At 34.3% G+C, this 20192-nt stretch overlaps 1 protein-coding gene across 2 annotated transcripts in view; it reads right to left on the reverse strand.

The window, feature by feature from the left end:
• The window catches only part of LOC136030567 (kinesin-like protein KIF20B), a 106223-nt gene that overhangs the window by 46533 nt on the left and 39498 nt on the right, over positions 1-20192 (reverse strand). For both annotated transcript variants that reach the window (XM_065709635.1, XM_065709634.1), the window contains exons 3-5: positions 14144-14244; positions 11027-11136; positions 7152-7444 (exon numbers count right to left, since the gene is read on the reverse strand). In XM_065709635.1, the coding sequence (XP_065565707.1) occupies positions 7152-7444; positions 11027-11136; positions 14144-14244 (504 nt within the window). The remainder of the gene's footprint in view (positions 1-7151; positions 7445-11026; positions 11137-14143; positions 14245-20192) is intronic.

Here is a 20192-nt window from a genome sequence, read left to right on the forward strand (position 1 = left end):
GAGTTGCTGTTTAGATTTGTATAAGGCACATCATAAATTTCTATCTCCATCTGAAAATTGTAATAAAGGAACGTTTGACAAGATAAAATCTTATTCGCACAATGACCGTAACTAACAAACACTTTTCATAAAAAAAAAACAAATAAAAGAATAATAATTGGAACCGAAAAAAATAGACTAATGTAGATAAACGAAATAATAAATAATAATTTATTTGTTACCCGCTTGTTTTGACAATTTAAGCGGAGTAAAAACATTAAGGAAAGAAAAACAAAATAACACAAACAATACAATTAATACAGTCTAATCAAAGGGTGGTAAGGACCCAAGCGTTGACAGGCAACTAGCATAGAGTTTTTTTTATAAACAAAAATAATATCAGTAACACAAAACTTTCTGATAATCTTCTGATTTCTATAAGAACGCTCGCAACATTGCGAATGATCGCAATATGTAGAATAAAGTCTGGATAAAGCCTTTCGTGAAAATCTGCCTCGGATCGGGACAATTTTCGCGTACCCAAGTTTAAGCTTACTTTTAATATCATTAAGCCCACAAGATCGAAAAGCCGATAAAGATGAACAAATACTAATACCAAGCCACCGAATCGAAGAAACGAGCTTAACTGAAAAATAACCACAATCAAGATCACTTCTTTGATGCTTAGCATTAAAAACTAAATATTCACATTTTTCAGTATTAAGTTTGAGGCCGATTTCCTCAAAAGACTTAGAAACAAGCTGGGTCGATTTAATTAGTCGACTTAATTAGGCTAGATTTAGTGTGGCTGATCGAAAGTAAATCATCTGCATATGCAATATACGAATGATTAGTTAGGCCTAAAAAACATGATGGATTAATACGTGGCAAAACAGAATAAAGACAAGCATTAAACGGATAAGACTCCTCCTTGCCTAAGACCAGAACGGATAGGGATATTACCAACGTAGGTGTCACCTGACTTGAGTCGAACATGTGAATTAGCATACCAAAAACGAAGAGTTGATATAATAGACACATTTGCACCAAGTTGGATTAAAGAGTACCAAAGTTGGCTATGGCATATTGAATCAAAAGCTTTTGTAACATCGAGTGCACAAAAATGAACCTCAAAACCATTTTTAGGCGCGTCAAATAATACTATAGCACGATGAGCATGTTGGCATCCTATATACGGCTTGAAGCCAAACTGATTAGACATATAATCTACATTAGACAGGAGATCAGGGAGCAAAACATATTCAAATACTTTACTTAAAGTACTAGCAACCGTAATAGGCCTATACGAAGCGCAACTAGTTGGATCCTTACCACGTTTCAAAATTGACGTAATGTTACCAACTAAAAACGAATCAGAGACTAAAGAAGAGCATAAACACGTCTGAAAAAGTAACTGCAAGTGATAAACTAATTCCTCTGATTCGATATTGAGGAGAACAGCACTGATGCCGTCTATATCATAAGATTTCGATTTAAGTCTCTCTACACTTCTTTTGACACGGTCAACACAAACGGAAGGGTATATGACCTTGAATGATTTTCTTAGGCAACAGGCTAGAACAGAGCTTGACAAAACGAAAATGGACCGCATATATCACTGTATCGAAAATGTTACTATAATGATTGATCCATGATACATTAGGGATTCGGTCGGCCGTAGGCAACCTATCGAACTTCGCGACATTAATCACTTTTTTCCACTGGCTAGGAGTCTTAGGAAATTCGGCACCATTATACCTAATTTTTCGAAGATAGAATTTAAAATCAAGCTTTGTTCTTTGTTTAATATCGAAAACATTACCCCTTAAAGGGCGGCCGCAAGCTATCCAAATTTTTAACCACAATTTAGCCCGATTTTTTATTGATTTGAGCTCTGGGTCATTCTTCCAAATTGAACTTCTTGTTTGTGCTCGAAAGCGACAAAGGGGAACAGCTACCTCTTCAGACCTCTTTAAGCACGAAACAATGTGGCTATAATAAATATTAAGCTGAATTCTGGTTTGTGGGGACCCAACAGTTGTACACAACAGATTAAAAGGGACTTTAATCGTTGATAGAAAGCAAACAAGTGTGGAAAAATAAAGAGGTCAATCAGCTTTGTTCCATTCTCTTTTAGAAATCCACTTCCTAGAATTAGGACGAAGGTTCTTTTCAACAGTAGCATTAAGGGTAACAGTGAGGGATAAGGGGAGACGGTCATAATCACGCTCATCCTGATCAACATGGACTTCGCCACAGATGAGACCAGAAGAAACGATACAATGGTCAATGTCCGAAAGTGAGCCACTATTATGGATATATGAATGGGAGGCATCTTTCTTCAAAATTTTGTAACTATTCGGTAGGGAATCTAAAAGAAGCTCAGTCCGCACTGATGAAGAGTTAATGTTACAGTTCAGATCACCGATCAATGACCAATCCAGTCCATTACTCTCAATGCCACTCAAAAGACTTTTTACTAATACGCAAGATTTTGTAAATTTAGTTAAACATCGGAGGGATTTTTGGTCGCAGGGGAGATAAACATTAATGAGGACAAGGTTGGCAAGACGGGTAGCAATATAACAATCACTCTCGTGATAACATAAAGGGGGTGGTGAAAACAGCGTCTTTTTTATTAAACATACTATGCCACCTGATGGTCTGCCAGAGGTTTTGCGACTTTTAGAAAAAACTAAGTGTTCGTTACTTCTCCTTAGGGAGTTTAAGCTCACTATAGGTAGGAAATGTTCCTGGAGGAATAAAACATCAAAATTTTCTAATGTCTGATCTAAAAAAACGTCTTTATCCTTAGTACCGTTAATATTGAACGAACAAATAGTGAAGTTAGTCTTAGCACTCATTTTCTTGCATAGGACGATCGATTCGACAGAAGTTCACGAAGAATTCGGCATTTCATTGAGAATGACACATAATTGCCTTGACAGTTCGCGCATTTTGGTGCAGCCTGGCACGGAGAATCTGGCGAGGATTTATGTTGCCCTGCGCAACGGGAGCAGCATTTTTCTTTATCACAATTTGATTTTAAGTGATTTGGTGATTGGCAATTATAACAGCATTTGGGTGGGCGTTGGAATTCGTAAACTCGATATATCTCATACCCAATCTTTATACCAAGTCGAAGTGCATTAGCGAGCTCAACAGCGTTTTCAAAAAACACTCTAACAGCCAAAGAACTGCCTATTCGTTTCGCATGAGTAATATTGTCGCTATCAATTAACATCCCCTCATCAAAACTGGTCGGTATACCTTTAATGATTCCAATATATTTCGTTTCTTTTACTTTGACGTCACAATCTCTCATTACAGACGGAACGGCATTGCAAAAGTTCCTTGCAGCAATCTTGTCAATTCGTACCACCAGCTTATCGCCAGAGGGCTTAATGCTATGAATACATTCATGACCTGGAATAGAGTCTATTATTTCGCGACGCTTGGCAGGATTATTTAATTCCGATGGGACTTTAGCAATAACAACGGTCGTCAGATCGTGATTCAATGACTGAGGGCCAGGGCTGCTAAGAGGGGGAAATTTAAGATCATACGACGAAATCTTCTCATGAATTTGCTTAAGTTCCGAATCAATGTTTACAAGCTTTGAGGCGAAGCTAGAATAAGCCACAGCAGGAATAACAGGAACCTCGGTAGGCAAAATAATCACGTATGTAGGCAAAGACAAATTTTCGTTGTCGCAGTTCTGGAAGATTTCCATCATGTCCTTAATGTGATGGTAATTAGCTTGATCGCCTTGGCGTCTTTGTACACATTCACCCTCGTAAACACGAGACCAAAGTTCTATTTTAGCCGTCATAATAGACTTGTCATCGAAAAAACCAACAGCATGGTTAGCAATAACTTTATCACTTACTCCTTCCTTAAGATTAGATTGCACAAAATTCAACACCGACGAATGTACATATTCCGTCATAATGGTATAATTAACTATTATATGGACAATTAGCCAAAGTCCAAAATCAAATCAGTTTATTACTCACCATACTGTCAAACAGCTGTCACATCCGATTAAATTAGCTCAAAATAATCCTTTACAAAGTAAATGAATTTGTTATTTTCAGTGTGAGATAATGTCCGTGCAATATCTTCAACATGTAGGTCAGTAAGTAGGGATTATACGTCACTATAATCCCTATTGCGAAATTTATTTATTTTTTTATATGTTTTTCTCTTCACATAAAACTTACTGAATTAATAATGTCCAAGCAGTATCCGATTTAGATGATGACACTTTGAACTCTGAAATACCAATCAATAAAGGTTGGCCAAGAATTGAAATATCGAGGGATAGAATGTCAAAAGTATAGAAATGCTAAATGGGAAATATTTGAATGTCAAACTTAAAACATTGAATGAGCTCCAGAACTGCTGTGGTTTAGATTTGTAACGACATATCGTAAATTTTTATCACCGCCTGAAAAATTTGAAAAAAAAACGGGCTTGAAATAGGATGGAGTTTTTTTTTCTCAAGATAACCCTCACTGGAGAAAATTTACCTTAAAAAAATTGAAGCAATAAACCAAAAAAATAAAGGTCGATAAAAAAAACTACCTAAGATACAAAATATATATAAAAACGTAATAAGCACAGTAAGGAACCTCCCTAATGAAAGACAACTAGATAAAAAGCATGCAACAATTCCACAAAATTGAAAATATACAAAATCATCGAAAGGAAATAATCGAACGAAAAATAATGAGAGAGCCTATGCATGAGTAATGAAATAAACAACTTAAGATGGTACTAAACGTTAACAACAGAAGCAAAATACGGTATAAAACCTCTCATATACGCGTCAGTTGCACAATGAATTGGAGTGACAATCAGCCTTTCTCCCTTAAAAGGCAAAATAGTACTTGTATGGTATACGGCCTACCACTCAGGTTGGACACAAAATAGAACCGTTTTTTTTTTTCGTTAACTTCTTTTAGCTTAGCGTGAGGCAAGACAAATAGAAGTGACAGAATAGATAAAAAAAAATATGTAATTTGAGCTATATATTTGCAAATTAGGGGGTGGGGGTGGGTGGGGTAAAGTATTTGGACAGTGTGAAATTTTAATAACAATTCTTATTCTGCATATTATGAAGTAAATAATATGCAGAATAATTATATATGACAAATTAGGCCTCCAGACCCATTATATTTTAACAACCCCCCCCCTCCATGTTCAAAATTTAAAGTGAGAAGTACTCAAATTGATTCAGTGATTCAGCATCAGAAAAACATATTGGAAGAACATTGGGTAGGGCGTATATCATACAAGTACCACGAAATCTTACTGGGTTGGAGGAGGTACAATTCCTGGGTCTAAAATTTGAAGATTTTCGTCCAAAAGTGATACAAATGGCATAATTCAGTCGTGCTTTGTGAATTGCGAAAAACCGAAGGGCTTTTTTGAATTACTCCAATTATTGCAGAATTTCCCCTAGTCACGCCAAAAACAGGTAAAGCGCATGTTCTAATAAAGGTAAAAATAATAAATATAAGTATATGCAAAAAAATGGTCTACTGGGTATCTGAAATTTATGATACTTAAGTAGAGTAAGGGATATATTTGCCTATTTTTTTACACTATCAATGTAAATATATTACGAAAGATTAGATTATCAGATACTATTAAAACTTTTAGAGTGAGAAGTACTCAAATTGAGGTAGAAAAGAAGGAGAGGGTAAAAAGATGTAGAACACTTTAGGAAATTGGAAATGATAACTGAGGATGTATTCTCATCGCAAGGGTGTATCCATGATTTTTCTTCAGGGGGAGGGGGAGGCGGGGGCACAGAAATAAAATAAAAGAGCACAGAAAACGTGTTGGTGAGCATCTTTGTTTTTATTGTTTTAAAAAGTAGAATTGTGAGAAAGAGTCAAAGTTTAGCGTAAAGAGCGGGAGATTAAGAAGGAGACAGCCCCCTTCATATTCGGAATAATTTCTGTTAGTTTTAAGCTTTAATGTCGCTCCTTACTTTCAGTAAAAAAAAAATTGTTTTCTATAATTACTTTTTATTTAATATGGTTAAAAGTCGAAGAAGATGGTCGGTTTATTATTTTTTGTGCAGTTTATATCCCTTCAGAGCCAAGCTCGTACAACGAGGATACGTGGTGTATATTAGAAGATGAAAAACGTAAATTTTCTATTCAGTTTCCTTCCGATTCGTTTTGTCTTATGGGGGACTTTAATGGTTATGTTGGGGTTACTCCAGATCTTTTGATGTCACATCATGCCTGTATGGACGAAGCTGCTTGGGTGGTGTGGGATGATTTGGTAACTCATCTCCCTCCGAGGCCAAGTAAGGACCATAGTAGACGGAAGGCTAATTGGGGGTCGTAACATTTCAGACTTTTGTGTAATGAAAATTTTTCTTATATTGAATGGAAGAGTTGGAAAGGATTGAGGTGTGAAAAATTTTACTTGTTTTTCAAGAGCTTCTCCAAGTGTGATTATTATATTTTGGTGAATGTTCCTCTTTCATTGCCTGGTTTTGCACAATCGTTTTTCAAAATTTGCTGTTTTTTGTGATATGTGAACGGAATGTCTCACTTATATGACAAAAAGCCACCACGACCAAACATAATTCAAATTAAAAACATAGAAGCCACAAAGAATCAAACTCACTCAAAAACTTCCATGCACAATCATATCTATATTTTAAATATTTTGGGATTTTGCGGGAAATAAATACATAAATAAAATAATGACGAACTAAAAAAAACATCTTTCCTCTTTTGTGTTTTTACTTTCTTTTTAAAAGGAACTCTCAGAGGAACTAAGAGGATTTAAAAAAGCACAAAAATAAATCCAATTTGCCGATTTTCATCTGATTTTTATCCTTCCTCTTCTTTAGTTTTTTCAACTTACATTACATATATTCTTTAGTTTTATCGTTTGACATGGCCTATTTATATTTGTGGCTTTTTTTTCAATTTTTCCTGGAAATTACTATATAGTATAATTAATATAATTACTATATATTAATATAATTATATTTTTGTAATATGCTAAACTGGTAGCAAATAATAATAAAACTAGTGGCAGTGTTTGCCTCTCTTGTGCCCAGGGCGAGATCTTGATTAGTCACAAAAGGCAATGTCAGGCTCTTTAAGATGCTTCATTTGGTGCAATAAATCGTATCCTACCTGAATAACTTGGTACGCCTCATCAGCGCTACGTACAAGTATTTCTTGCATGTTCTTGATGAAGAAACACCCTTTCCCTTCTTCTGCCAATTTCAGAGGGGCTGTGAGCACTCTTTCTTGTTTATCTTTCTTCATTGCCAACACATCGTAAATCTGATCATTGTAGATTTCAACCACTGAAATCCAAACTGTAGACATCCAATCGGTTGTCAAGGTTACGCTTCCACTATCCCGGGATCTCTGGGATATATCTATGGAGTTTTGAGGGATTTGGCGTTTAGCTATTAACGGAACTAGAAAGGAAAACCATTTTTGTTACTTAGTGAACGCGAGAAAAATAAAAACCTCTATTCACGAGGTTCTTAAGAATTTAGAGTTTAGCTATTAACTGGGCTAGAGAAAAATAAAAAGTAACCACGAGGTTCTTAAGAATTCAGTGTTTAGTTATTAACTGGACAAGAGAAAAATAAAAACCTCTATTCATGATGTTCTTGGAATTTAGTGTTTAGTTATTAACCGGGCTAGAGAAAAATAAAAATCTTTATTCACGAGGTTCTTAAGAATTTATTGTTTATTTATTAACTGGACTAGAGAAAAATAAAATCCTCTATTCCCGAAGTTCTTGAGAGTTTAGTATTTAGTTATTAACTGGACTAGAGAAAAATAAAAACCTCTATTCACGAAGTTCTTAAGAATTTAGTGTTTAGTTATTAACTGGACTAGAGAAAAATAAAAAACCTCTATTCACGATGTTCTTGAGAATTTAGTGTTTAGTTATTAAGTGGACTAGAGAAAAATAAAAACCTCTATTCTCGAGGTTCTTGAGAATTTAGTGTTTAGTTATTAATTGGACTAGAGAAAAAAACTTTCTATTAGTGAGGTAGATAAAGTCTAAACTTTTCTGGTCTTTCTAAACAAGGGAATTCAAAATTGAATGCCCTTCATTTTAGTAACAGATCTCCAAATTTGAACATCCAATCGATTTTTAACCAACTATTGACCCATATTAGGTATATTACTACCTGAAAACCGCAGTTTTTCCAAATTTCTCTTTTGTTTATCTCAAAATTATGAGGGTATCACGGCAGTATCACATTTTCGTCAGTGTTGCCATGTTTAATCGTAAAAATAAATAAAAATAATACGTTCAATTAGACAAACTTTTTGATCACAAAAATTCAAAATCTAAAGATATATTAATTCCTAAGACAACTACATCTTAAAGGTAAGCCCCGCCTAAGCCCCGCCTTCTTGAGCTGTTGGGGGCTATGTGTTTCTAGCTTATCCAATCAAAAGATGTTAATGTACTGTATCGGATTAACGGCGTTTCTTGACAACTAGGTTCCTTGAATCGGCTACGAAGTTTGTTACTACAGACGTGTTTGATCTCTGGGTCTCGTATTAGTAAGTTGAGGACAAACCGACTGAAACACCAAACAGGACAAAAAAAGAGGTTAACGGACAGTCTGATTCGGAGGATTGAAAAGACTGGGAAATTCCACGCCATGAAAGATCTTTCTGATCAAAATTATCAAGTTTTTGGATGAGAGCCATATTTTTTTTTTTAGTGTTGCTGCTTTGAACCAGGAAATTAAATAGACCAATATAATTATTTAAATCCAAAAACGCCTTTCATTCGTAGAAATTCAAACATCAAAATCTATTTTTGATGTTTATATAGTACATTTTGAAGACTGAAAGTAACAAACAAATTAAAATAAAACATTTTAGTCCCCCCTCGGATCATCTTAGGTCAATTTATACCTGATAACCGCGGTTTTCTGACTTTTTTTTCTAATTATCAGGTTTTTTTATGATGACCACATTTTCGTCAGTGTTGCCACTTTGGACAAATAAGTAAGTCAACAAGATTATTTAAACCCGACACCGCTTATCATTCGTAAAAATTCAAAGATCAAAAACCTGTTTTTGATGTTTGTACTGTTCCTTTCGAAATCTGTACGGCAATTTGTACGGCAAAGTCACGAAATTTGTACGGCAAAGTCAGGGACCTAGGAATCAGTTTAGCAGAGCACAAGAATGCAGCATAGAGTTTCGAGTGAGTCAAGGGGGAAAGTTTAGAGAATTTTTAGAATTTCAGGTTATTGAATACCATTTGAATAACAGTAGTCACTATTCGGCCACTAATTGAAAGGCTTAATCAATAAAAAGACGTGAATTGAATGCAGATCAGAAAAATTGAGAAGACTGGAAAATCCAGGCCATGAAGGATCTTGCACATCACTTGAATCCAAAGAACAGTAAAGGCAGAGGATTACTAGAAATATCGGAAGTAATAAATACCAGATCTCATCTGGTGAAAACGATATTCTGACCTTAAATAACGGAAGATCGACTTAAGAGCTGTCATTTTCGCCAGCATCGCCATTTTTAACTGTAAAGACAAATTAACAAAGAAATTAATGAACTCTGCCCTTTCTGTCCATAGGTCAAACCATTACATCTTCATGGAAGTAGTTTTTATATATATATATATTTTTTTTTTTTTAGCATGATTTCTGCTATTTTTGTGTGTTAAGATTGGCAACCTTTACTCCCAAAAAACATCATAACTGTATATTACATATAGAATTCACAACTTTTAAATTTTTACAGAGTGGAGCCCATAAAAAATGACTTTTTTTTGTAAAAAAAGATTAACAGAAGCAAACATTTTATTGTGGTTTGTTGGATTTTATGGATTTTATTTGATTTCACAAAGATAAAAATTTGTGTTTTATTGTCCAACATTAGCAGACAATTTTGACGGATCATTTCAAAATTGTTCTTAAATTGGTAAATGTTTAGTCACTACAATCAGTAATCAATCACAGGTTTGATCCAGGCGCCTCGCTACTGGATGACATTTGTCATTCGGCCACTGAAGTTGTTCACAACACTCCCAACATGTCATTCGGATTACTTTCTTGACGGTTTATCTCAGGTTATCAATTGTGTCTGGGTTTTCCCCATACAATATTTCCTTTAAGGAGCCCCAGAAAATGTAATCTAGCGCACTCAGGCATGGGGGATAGGATGGCCATGCATTGTTAGTCCTCTCCAAATTCGGATACAAAGAAAGTGTTTCTAGTTTACAATATGCTCGCTTATCGTCTGTTTGATTGCGTTCAGTCTTGCTAGTTGTAGTTTGTTGACTTTTGTAACCTGGCTTTAGTCTGCAGTTAAAAAGTCTGCACTTCATAGAAAAATGGCTAATAATTACTGAGAATAATTGAGCGCACAGGTTTGATGGAAATACTTGCTGCAGCAGCTATCGGACAAACCTGTGGGACGATTGTTCCAATCAATCCTTGACGTCTTGAACACAAACGGGCAGTCCTGAAGATACCTATGAGTCACAATGGCTTTCGTTTTTATTGAGCAAAGTTCCACTGTTTTAAAGCTTTTCGTCCAAATGTGCGATCATATGTCAAATAAGAATTCTCTGCCCCAAATATTCGGGTCGAAACTGCTTCTTAACAAGAATAGATAACTTCCTTGTAAACACATCCTTTTTGCTTTTTTCCGTCGAAAATTATGGAGGTGGTCCATCTTGGTGTCAGATAATACTTACAAGTTTCTTTTTTAACAAACCAGGAAAAGAAAATAATTTCTCTAGGAAACAAAATTCTATACGTTTGTTCCTCTTTTTACCCCCCCCCCTCCTTTGTATGTACTTGCGTCAGTTTCCACTTAGCCATATCAAACAATCCACTTCCATCTTCTCTGACCCAAGAATTTGAATATTTTTTTAACGCACTACATAGACCTACAGGATTCAGAAATTTTTGCAAGTCTATGTTTCATCTCTGATTTAGAGAACTAATTAAAATTAGGGCACTCTGGATACCTGGATAACGAATTGTTAAACTCACCCGCTAACTGAGACTTGGATTTTGAATCTTCTATTGGTTTCACAAGTGACGAGAACAAAGAGATCTCTTCCAAGACTTCCGAGTCCGTAAGTATTTTATAGCTATTATCCCTGAAAACATGAAAAAGTATGAAATTATGAAAGAAAAAAAAAATTTCCAAGATGGGTAATTTTTGGCAGAGTAGTTTTCCGTAAGGGGGATATCTGCTTGGGAGAGGGGAATTCTCCGAGGATGGAATTATCCACAAAGAGACCTTTCCGAATTTTCTTAAAATTAAAGAATATTACTGTAGTTAATCGGCTGGGAGGAGTTGAACTTTCCGCGGGGAGAATTTACACCTTGGAATTTTACTCATTGGCGTATTTCTCACGAAAAAAAACTTTCTTTGAATTTCTATTGAGATTACAGCTAAATGCAAAGAACAATACCTGACTGGTCGCTCGTAGAAATATACACATTGACAATCTGTTTATTCCACAAGACGAGTAAACCTTCAAAGGAGAGCTGCATCTCCTTAAGCTGCTGGGTGACATATATTTCAGCTGATTTTTTGCAAACATTATTTTTATTTGCACTAACTATAACCAAATACTTTTTTTCCCAAAAAATTTGAATAGCTTATTTTTTCCAATTTTTTGGAATAAATATAATTGACTTGACTTACTTGACTTAAGTCCCGTCCGGCCTTTGTGGCTGTATTGGGGCATCTTCTCTTCTGAACAAACGATGAATATGGCAACGGTAGTTCGATCCATCTGGCGCTAGACGAAGCAGCTGGGGGAGGCTATTGGCCGGGAAGTTGTCGGTCCATCTCTTACGAGGTCGGCCTCTGGGGTGCGGGCCGTGAACCCGTCCTTCTAATGTGATTTTTGGGAGCTGGTTGGCCGACATTCACTGGATATGGCCAAGCCAGCGGAGTTGCTGGCTTCTGACCCGGTCCATGATGGTGCGGGGACAACGGAGTAGTTTTCGGAGGTCTTTATTTGAGACTCGGTCAATGTAGGTGATCCCTGCAATGCGCCTAAGGCATTTAGTTTCAAATGCGGAGATTCTTTGCTCATCATCAGCCTTTATTGACCAGGTTTCGCTTGAGCATAAAGCAATTGGGATTATGAGAGAGTTGAAGAGTCGCACCTTCAGAGAAGTTGACCGAGTCTTGTTTTTCCAGATTGGCAAGAGGTTCTTGAAGCTGGCGTCTTCAAGAAGAGGTTCTTGAAGAGGTCCTTCAAGAGGTTCTTGAAGCTGGCACCTGACAGGCCAAGTTTGATCGTTTGATCGATTTCGAGCAGTCGTTATCAGAAGTTAGGAGGCTCTCTAGGTAGACGAAGGAGTCAACATTTTCTACTGGCTCTGCTTTTATTGTTAGCTGCACGTTTCTTGAAGTAGGGTCTCCAGACACCCGCATAACCTTGGTTTTGGCAATATAATATAATTGCATAAATTATAAGCATAATTGCAATTTGTTTAATTGATTGTTATGCAATATAGCTGTTTAATTGTTTGTTTGTAAATCTGTTCAAATTTATCAGTTAACAACAATCCAATGGAAAATGTTTTACACAGACCTTCTTTGTGATTTGACGTTCATTTACGATTTAATTCAAATTAAGGAGAAAATTAAAATAGCGGCACTTTTACCCTTGAAATTAAGGGGAAAATTAAGATTAAACGGAAAGTTAAGGTGATTAACGTTTCAGCCTTGAAAGCTTTTGACAGAAAATTTCACTTTAGTGCAAAGGTAAATATATAACATCATTTACAACCCCATAAAACTCGTAAAATTCAAGCAAAATAGCGGTGGCGATTAATACTTTACTTATATAATAAATAACTATAATATAATACATGAAAAATTACCGATATCCCAGTTTTGTCAGGTGAAATTTACCACTTATGTTTCCGGTAATTTTAGCTTTAGACAAAAAATTACCATTTTTGAGACACAAACACAAAAAAAAAACTTCAAGAAAACCCCCCCAAAAAAAAATCATCTAAAGTTTATTAGAACATGTTTCATGTTTTTGAACTAGAAAAATGTCGAAGAAAACTCTAACAATAACAATAAAATACTGGAAAACTACCGCCCAATGACCTATTCTGTCATCAATTCAAACTCAATATTCGCCAACGTGAGGATTTTGTCACTGAAGATACACTCCACTACCCCCTTAATTTCCTCCTTGAAAGCCTCCAGGGATTCTTATTACCGGATATATTTTCGTTAAAACACGTTAAAACGAGTTCAAAATTTCAAAGAACTCCAATTGAATTTTAAACGATATAATGGCAAAAATGAAAAAAAAGAATGTTGTTTTACAAAAGTTATTTCTAACCGAAAACAGCGACCCTTTGAGGCAAAGAAAGTTTACTAGCTTCTACCTCCCCATCTACTCAACCGACAAATCGATAAGGACAGCTAAGATAAACTTGGTATCATCTCTTTTAAGCTTGCTAAAATTTAAGGCGTGAGGCTATGGGGGAAACTTAATACCATCTTGTGCTCTGCTCCAGGAGAATTCTGTGAAGAAAACGTTAAAAGATATAAAATACCGAATAATGTAGCCTAATATCCAGCCTTCACATGGCGTGGATAATGTCAATAAGGTTTTACGAAAAGTGAAGCTTTGAAGTCGTAAGGCCACATATACAAAAGTTTAATATTCCAAAGAATTCGGGTTTCTCTGCATATATTTCTTTGACTTTTCTTTAAAGAAAAAGGAATTGTTCTGTTTAAAAACAGTTTTATTAACTTTCAGAATGATTCCTAGCTTATTTTTGCTAGACTTTATCAAAGAATTTGAACACTACAGATCGAGTTTTTTTAGTGTTGGAATTTACAAAGGATTTCGTTAAAACGGCTAAAGTTATATTAAAATACAAAAATATAAATATATTAAAATATATCTAATACAAATAAATTGAAAAATATATGTATATTAAATTTGATATTAAAGTTGTATTATAATACAACTTTACAAAATTTTGTAGAAGCTAAATGAGCAGGTTATAAGCCGTTTCCCCCTCGCTCCCCTAAAAATCTCATGGCTAACAAGATCTAAGTTGTGTCCAGGACAAGAGTAAAGATAATATGAACGTTCATCCTTGACAACAGCTTACCTTTCTGGTTTTAAATACTGTCCAGTAGTCAAAGTTGGTCCCAGTGAGTTGAAAATTACGTCGATTGATCGTGGAAGAATACCAATATCTTTGGTAGTACCCTGTAAAAGATGTGTTATTACTAATTTACTAGTTATTTTTATTTAATTTTACTTCCATTATGTTTTATTTTATTTTTTATTTACTGTTATTACTAATTTTACTAATTTGCCAGTAACTCAATAGACTTACCGGCTCAATAAGTGATATCTTAACGATAACTAAAAATAGAAGTTCAAAAAAGATGTAGCTACAAAAATTACAGACAACAGAGTTCATATTCAATTTCTATTCTTATTTCTTTGCACATATATATATATATATATATATATATATATATATATATATATATATATATATATATATATATATATATACATAAATATATGTATAAATACATATATCTTTTTTTTAATGTGTTTGTGCTGTTGCATTGGTGATTTCTCTTTTCGTTATATATATATATATATATATATATATATATATATATATATATATATATATATATATATATATATATATATATATATATATATATATATATATATATATATATACATAAATATATGTATAAATACATATATCTTTTTTTTAATGTGTTTGTGCTGTTGCATTGGTGATTTCTCTTTTCGTTATATATATATATATATATATATATATATATATATATATATATATATATATATATATATATATATATATATATATATATATATATATATATATATATATATATATATATATATATATATATATATAGATCATGATTCTGGTCATGAAGATCATTTCTTAGATTTAAATATTAATATTTGTGATAATAATAAATTAAGTTTTAAAATGTATAATAAAACGGATTATTTTGATTTTGAAGTGATTAGTTTCCCATTCCCTGAAAGTAATATACACTCAAATATCACATATTCAGCGTTTTTCTCACAGTTACTTCGTTATGCAAGGATTTGTAGTAATTATATTGATTTTAAAAATAGATGTAAAATCTTAAGCCAAAAATTGATATCAAGAGGGTTTTCTGCAAATAAATTAACTTAGCAATTTAAAAAATTTAGTTTTCATTATAACGAACTTTTAAATAAATATCAAAAGAATTATCTAGAAATACTTAAAGAAATTTTCAACTAATTTCGGAGGTTCGAGAAATGTTGTTGCAGCGCCATTTATTTTGAATTGTGTTTCTAATTGAGCGGATTTTTTTAAAAATTAGCCACATGGTAAAGATGAATTCTATAATTGTTTAGTTCATTCAGGTTTTTTGCAATGTGTTAATATTTGCGATTAGGTAAAATTTATTATATTTAGTTTACCTATTGTTGCTAAAAAGAGGGATATATTAACAGGATAAGCTTGTTTTGGTGTTACTTGGTTGTTTTACATTTGCTGTTTTTTTTTCTTTCATAGGCATGTATTTTGGGGGTGATACCTGACACGGGGATGCCATGGATATTCTGTGGTAGCCACAACACTTGGCTGGGTAGAGAATTTAAAGTGGCGAAACCCTATATAGGCCAGTGTATTCTCCTGATGAGCCTTTGTGTTGGGTTGTTGCCTCGGAATTATTTGTCTTTATTATTTTTTCTATTGTTTGGTAAATGACGACTTATACTTATTGACGACATGACTGCCTGTCCATGGATTATTCTTTATGGTTGATTGTGTATGGCTATGCTGTTTGACCTATGTGATTGTATGGATGAGTAGGGTTAAGGCCTCATTCAAGTGCTGGTCTATATTAATCACTAATTTAGGAAAACAGTCTTCCCTTTCTCCTTCTGTCTCTCTCTTTTTTTTTCTTTTTTTTGTGCTGTTGCATTGGTGATTTCTCGTTTCATTATATATATATATATATATATATATATATATATATATATATATATATATATATATACCCTACTGAGCTATCAGTTGCACAAAAGGCACCGACAAAACCTCTCGAAGCAGTGCGGCTGCAGTGATATCTTACCATTGTCGAGTGAATGAAATGTTGGCCTCTTCCAGGTTCCGAGCATACTGCCACCGCAGTGTGTGCTTTGATCGGCCTATCTTCGTCTTCTTTCAGGCTACCACTGATACTCTCTTGAGGGAAGTCTTTCTTCGGGCATGCATAGAACATGACCCAAATATGTCCATCTTCGTTTCTTCATAACTTCGGTCACTAGGGCTGGTACGTTTTCAGCCGAATTTCCCTATTATTATTTTTCTGATGCCAACTGAATTTGAGGATCCTTCGAAGGCAAATGTTTTCGAATCCAAGGATACGTTTCTCCAGTTGTTGGTTCAGTCTACAACATTCACTGGCATACATAAATATAGAAAGCACATTCCTGTTGAACAGGCAAAATTTTAAACAAAGTGAGTACTTGTAACTTCTCTAAATTGGTGTCAGTCTGTTGAAGGCCCCTGATTTTGGGGGGTATTCCATAGTATTTGAGGATTTTAATTTATATATATTTTTATGTATATATATATATATATATATATATATATATATATATATATATATATATATATATATATATATATATGTATATATATGTATATATATGTATATATATGTATATATATATATATATATATATATATATATATATATATATATATATATATATATATATATATATATATATATATATATATATATATCCTCCTGAGCCATCAGTTGCACAAAGGGCACCGAAAAAACCTCTCGAAGCTATGCGGCTGCAGTGATATCTTACCATTGTGGAGTGAGTGAAATGTTGGCCTCTTCCAGGTTCCGATCATACTGCCACCGCAGTGTGTGCTTTGATCGGCCTTTCTTCGTCTTCTTTCAGGCTACCACTGATACTCTCTTGAGATAAGTCTGACTTCGGGCATGCATAGAACATGACCCAAATATGTCCATCTTCGTTTCTTCATAACTTCGGTCACTAGGGGCTGGTTCGTTTTCAGCCGGATTTCACTATTATTATTTTTCTAATGCCAACTGAATTTGAGGATCCTTCGAAGGCAAACGTTTGCGAATCCAAGGATACGTTTCTCCAGTTGTTGGTTCAGTCTACAACATTCACTAGCGTACATAAATATAGAAAGCACATTGCTGTTGAACAGGCAAAATTTTAAACAAAGTGAGTACTTGTTACTTCTCTAAATTGGTGTCAGTCTGTTGAAGGCCCCTGATTTTGGGGGGTATTCCATAGTATTTGAGGATTTTCCATAAGATTTCTCGGTCAACCGAATCAAAGGCCTTTTCTAGGTCAATAAAAAGAAGACACAGCTTTTATTCTATTCCTTTAAGTCTTCAACCAGCATTCTCAGTGTAAAAATTAGGTCTGCACATGATCTTCCAGGTCAGAAGCCGTGTTGTTCATCACGAAGATCTTGGAACAGTTTCTACTGTAGGCGCTCTAGTATAATAATTGACAAAAGTTTACTAGATATCGACACTATGTTAATGCCTTTCCTGTTGCCAAAACAAGCGCGTTCCCTTTTTTGAAGAGCATAATAATGGTTCCTTTCGTCCAGTCACTGGGCACTTTCTGGCCGCTCCATATCTGAGTTAGCAGCTCAACCCAAACTGTCATGCAGTCGCGGACTGAAGTTTTCAGGATCTCAGATGTAATGCCATCTGCTCCTGGCATTCTTCCGTTCTTCAGTTTTCTGACAGCGGCTATGATTTCTTCTGGAGACGGTGGACCTGTTAGGGTTGACTCCAATCATCTCATTGGTTAATCTATAGACTGTTTTCGAAGCTCCCTTCTTTGCTGCTTCTTCCATCAAAGCTGCTTTGTGTTCAATAAATCGCCTTTGTCGGCCCTGGCACTTTTCTTTACTTGTTTGTCTATTTTTCTACATGATTCTTGCAGAACAATCAATTCAGATGCGCCTGAAGCCGACAGTTTCCAGGTTCCTTCGGAGATTCATCTTCCTTTCTTTTTCTTCTAATAGCCTAATTTCTCATCTGCAACCTCTCTGTGCTGGCTTTTCAGTTTCTCCCACATATTTTCGACATCAGTATCTGGTTCTAATTTCGATTGCAGAGTTTCAAATCTATTTGAAAGTTCTAGCAGGAACATTCATGTTGTTTCCTTGTCGTTCAGTTTCTCAACGTTGAAGTGTTTGTGTATTGTCGGTTTATTGTTTTTCTGTGTCATTAACTTTAGATGGATCTTGGCAACCATGGGGCTATGGTCTGATTATATATATATATATATATATATATATATATATATATATATATATATATATATATATATATATATATATATATATATATATATATATATATATATATATATATATATATATATATATACATATATATCATGAAAAGAGAAATCACCAATGCAACAGCACACACATAAAAAATAAAAAAAAATAAAAAAAAAGACAGAAGGAGAAAAGGAAGACTGTTTTCCTAAATTAGTGATTAATATAGACCAGCACTTGAATGAGGCCTTAACCCTACTCATCCATACAATCACATAGGTCAAACAGCATAGCCAAAAACAATCAACCATAAAGAATAATCCATGGACAGGCAGTCATGTCGTCAATAAGTATAAGTCGTCATTTACCAAACAATAGAAAAAATAATAAAGACAAATAATTCAGAGGCAACAACCCAACACAAGGGCTCATCAGGAGAATACACTGTCCTATAGGGTTTCGCCACTTTAAATTCTCTACCCAGCCAAGTGTTGTGGCTACCACAGAATATCCATGGCATCCCCGTGTCAGGTATCACCCCCAAAATACATACCTATGAAAAAAAAAAACAGCAAATGTAAAACAACCAAGTAACACCAAAACAAGCTCATCCTGTTAATATATCCCTCTTTTTAGCAACAATAGCAACAATAGGTAAACTAAATATGATAAAATTTACCAAATCACAAATATTAACACATTGCAAGAAAAAAAAATAATAATGAACTAAACAATTATAGAATTCATCTTTACCACGTGGCTATTTTTTTTAAAAAATCCACTCTATTAGAAACACAATTCAAAATAAATGGCGCTGCATCATCATTTGCGAAAGCTCCGAAATTAGTTGAAAATTTCTTTAAGTATTTCCAGATAATTCTTTTGATATTTATTTAAAAGTTCATTATAATGAAAACTAAATTTTTTAAATTGCCAAGTTAATTTATTTGCAGAGAAACCTCTTGATATCAATTTTTGGCTTAAGATTTTATTTTTAAAATCAATATAATTACTACAGGGCAAATTCAAGATAGGTGCGAACAAATCTGAAAAATAAGTTTAATAAAATATGGCTTATATAAAGCCGATTTAGAATAGTCTTGACTTACATTAGTAGTTGACACTTAGTTACCGAACGCGATTACTAATTTATTTCCGAAACCGGTCCAATAAGAGTAAAAACTTGACCATTTAAACAAATTAGAACCTAAAAGCTATAAAACTTTCTAAGAACTTTTTTTAGGCGGCAAATTCCACATCACATGCTTCAAATCAATTTCCAGACATTCCCGTCTCACTTCAAAACAATTAAAAACAGATGTTGATTCCAAAGGTTAATGTCTTTTATTGAAGCAATGAATTCTCAAGAGTCACGGCTAAATTCGCGCGAAGTCAAGATGACCCTTTGGGAGTTCTGAGAGGCGATTGTGGGAGGTGACCCTTTCCTATCCAATTACCAGATGAGAATACTTTCCTTTTGAAGACTAAATCTGAGATACAAGTGTTGTCACAGTCGATTTAAAACACAGTCCATAAACAGGGGACCGAAAGGGGAGGAAACATTGTCCAAAAACTGGTCCACAGGACCGAAAAACCCTTGAAAATTTTGGGTATAAAAATAAAGATTTTAAAACATAAGAATCTCACAAGCAATTTTTGTGGACCCCCACAGCTGGATCTGTCTACCCAATTGGCGCTCCACAGTGGCCCGTGACACACTTTGCTCAAAACGTAGATGTGTTTACGTAAATTATTATAAACCAATTAAATAGACAAATTTAAAACTACTTCACGAAAAATTTCTACA

This window comes from Artemia franciscana, chromosome 8 (genome assembly GCF_032884065.1).
Source record: "Artemia franciscana chromosome 8, ASM3288406v1, whole genome shotgun sequence".
NCBI classification, from domain to species: domain Eukaryota; kingdom Metazoa; phylum Arthropoda; class Branchiopoda; order Anostraca; family Artemiidae; genus Artemia; species Artemia franciscana.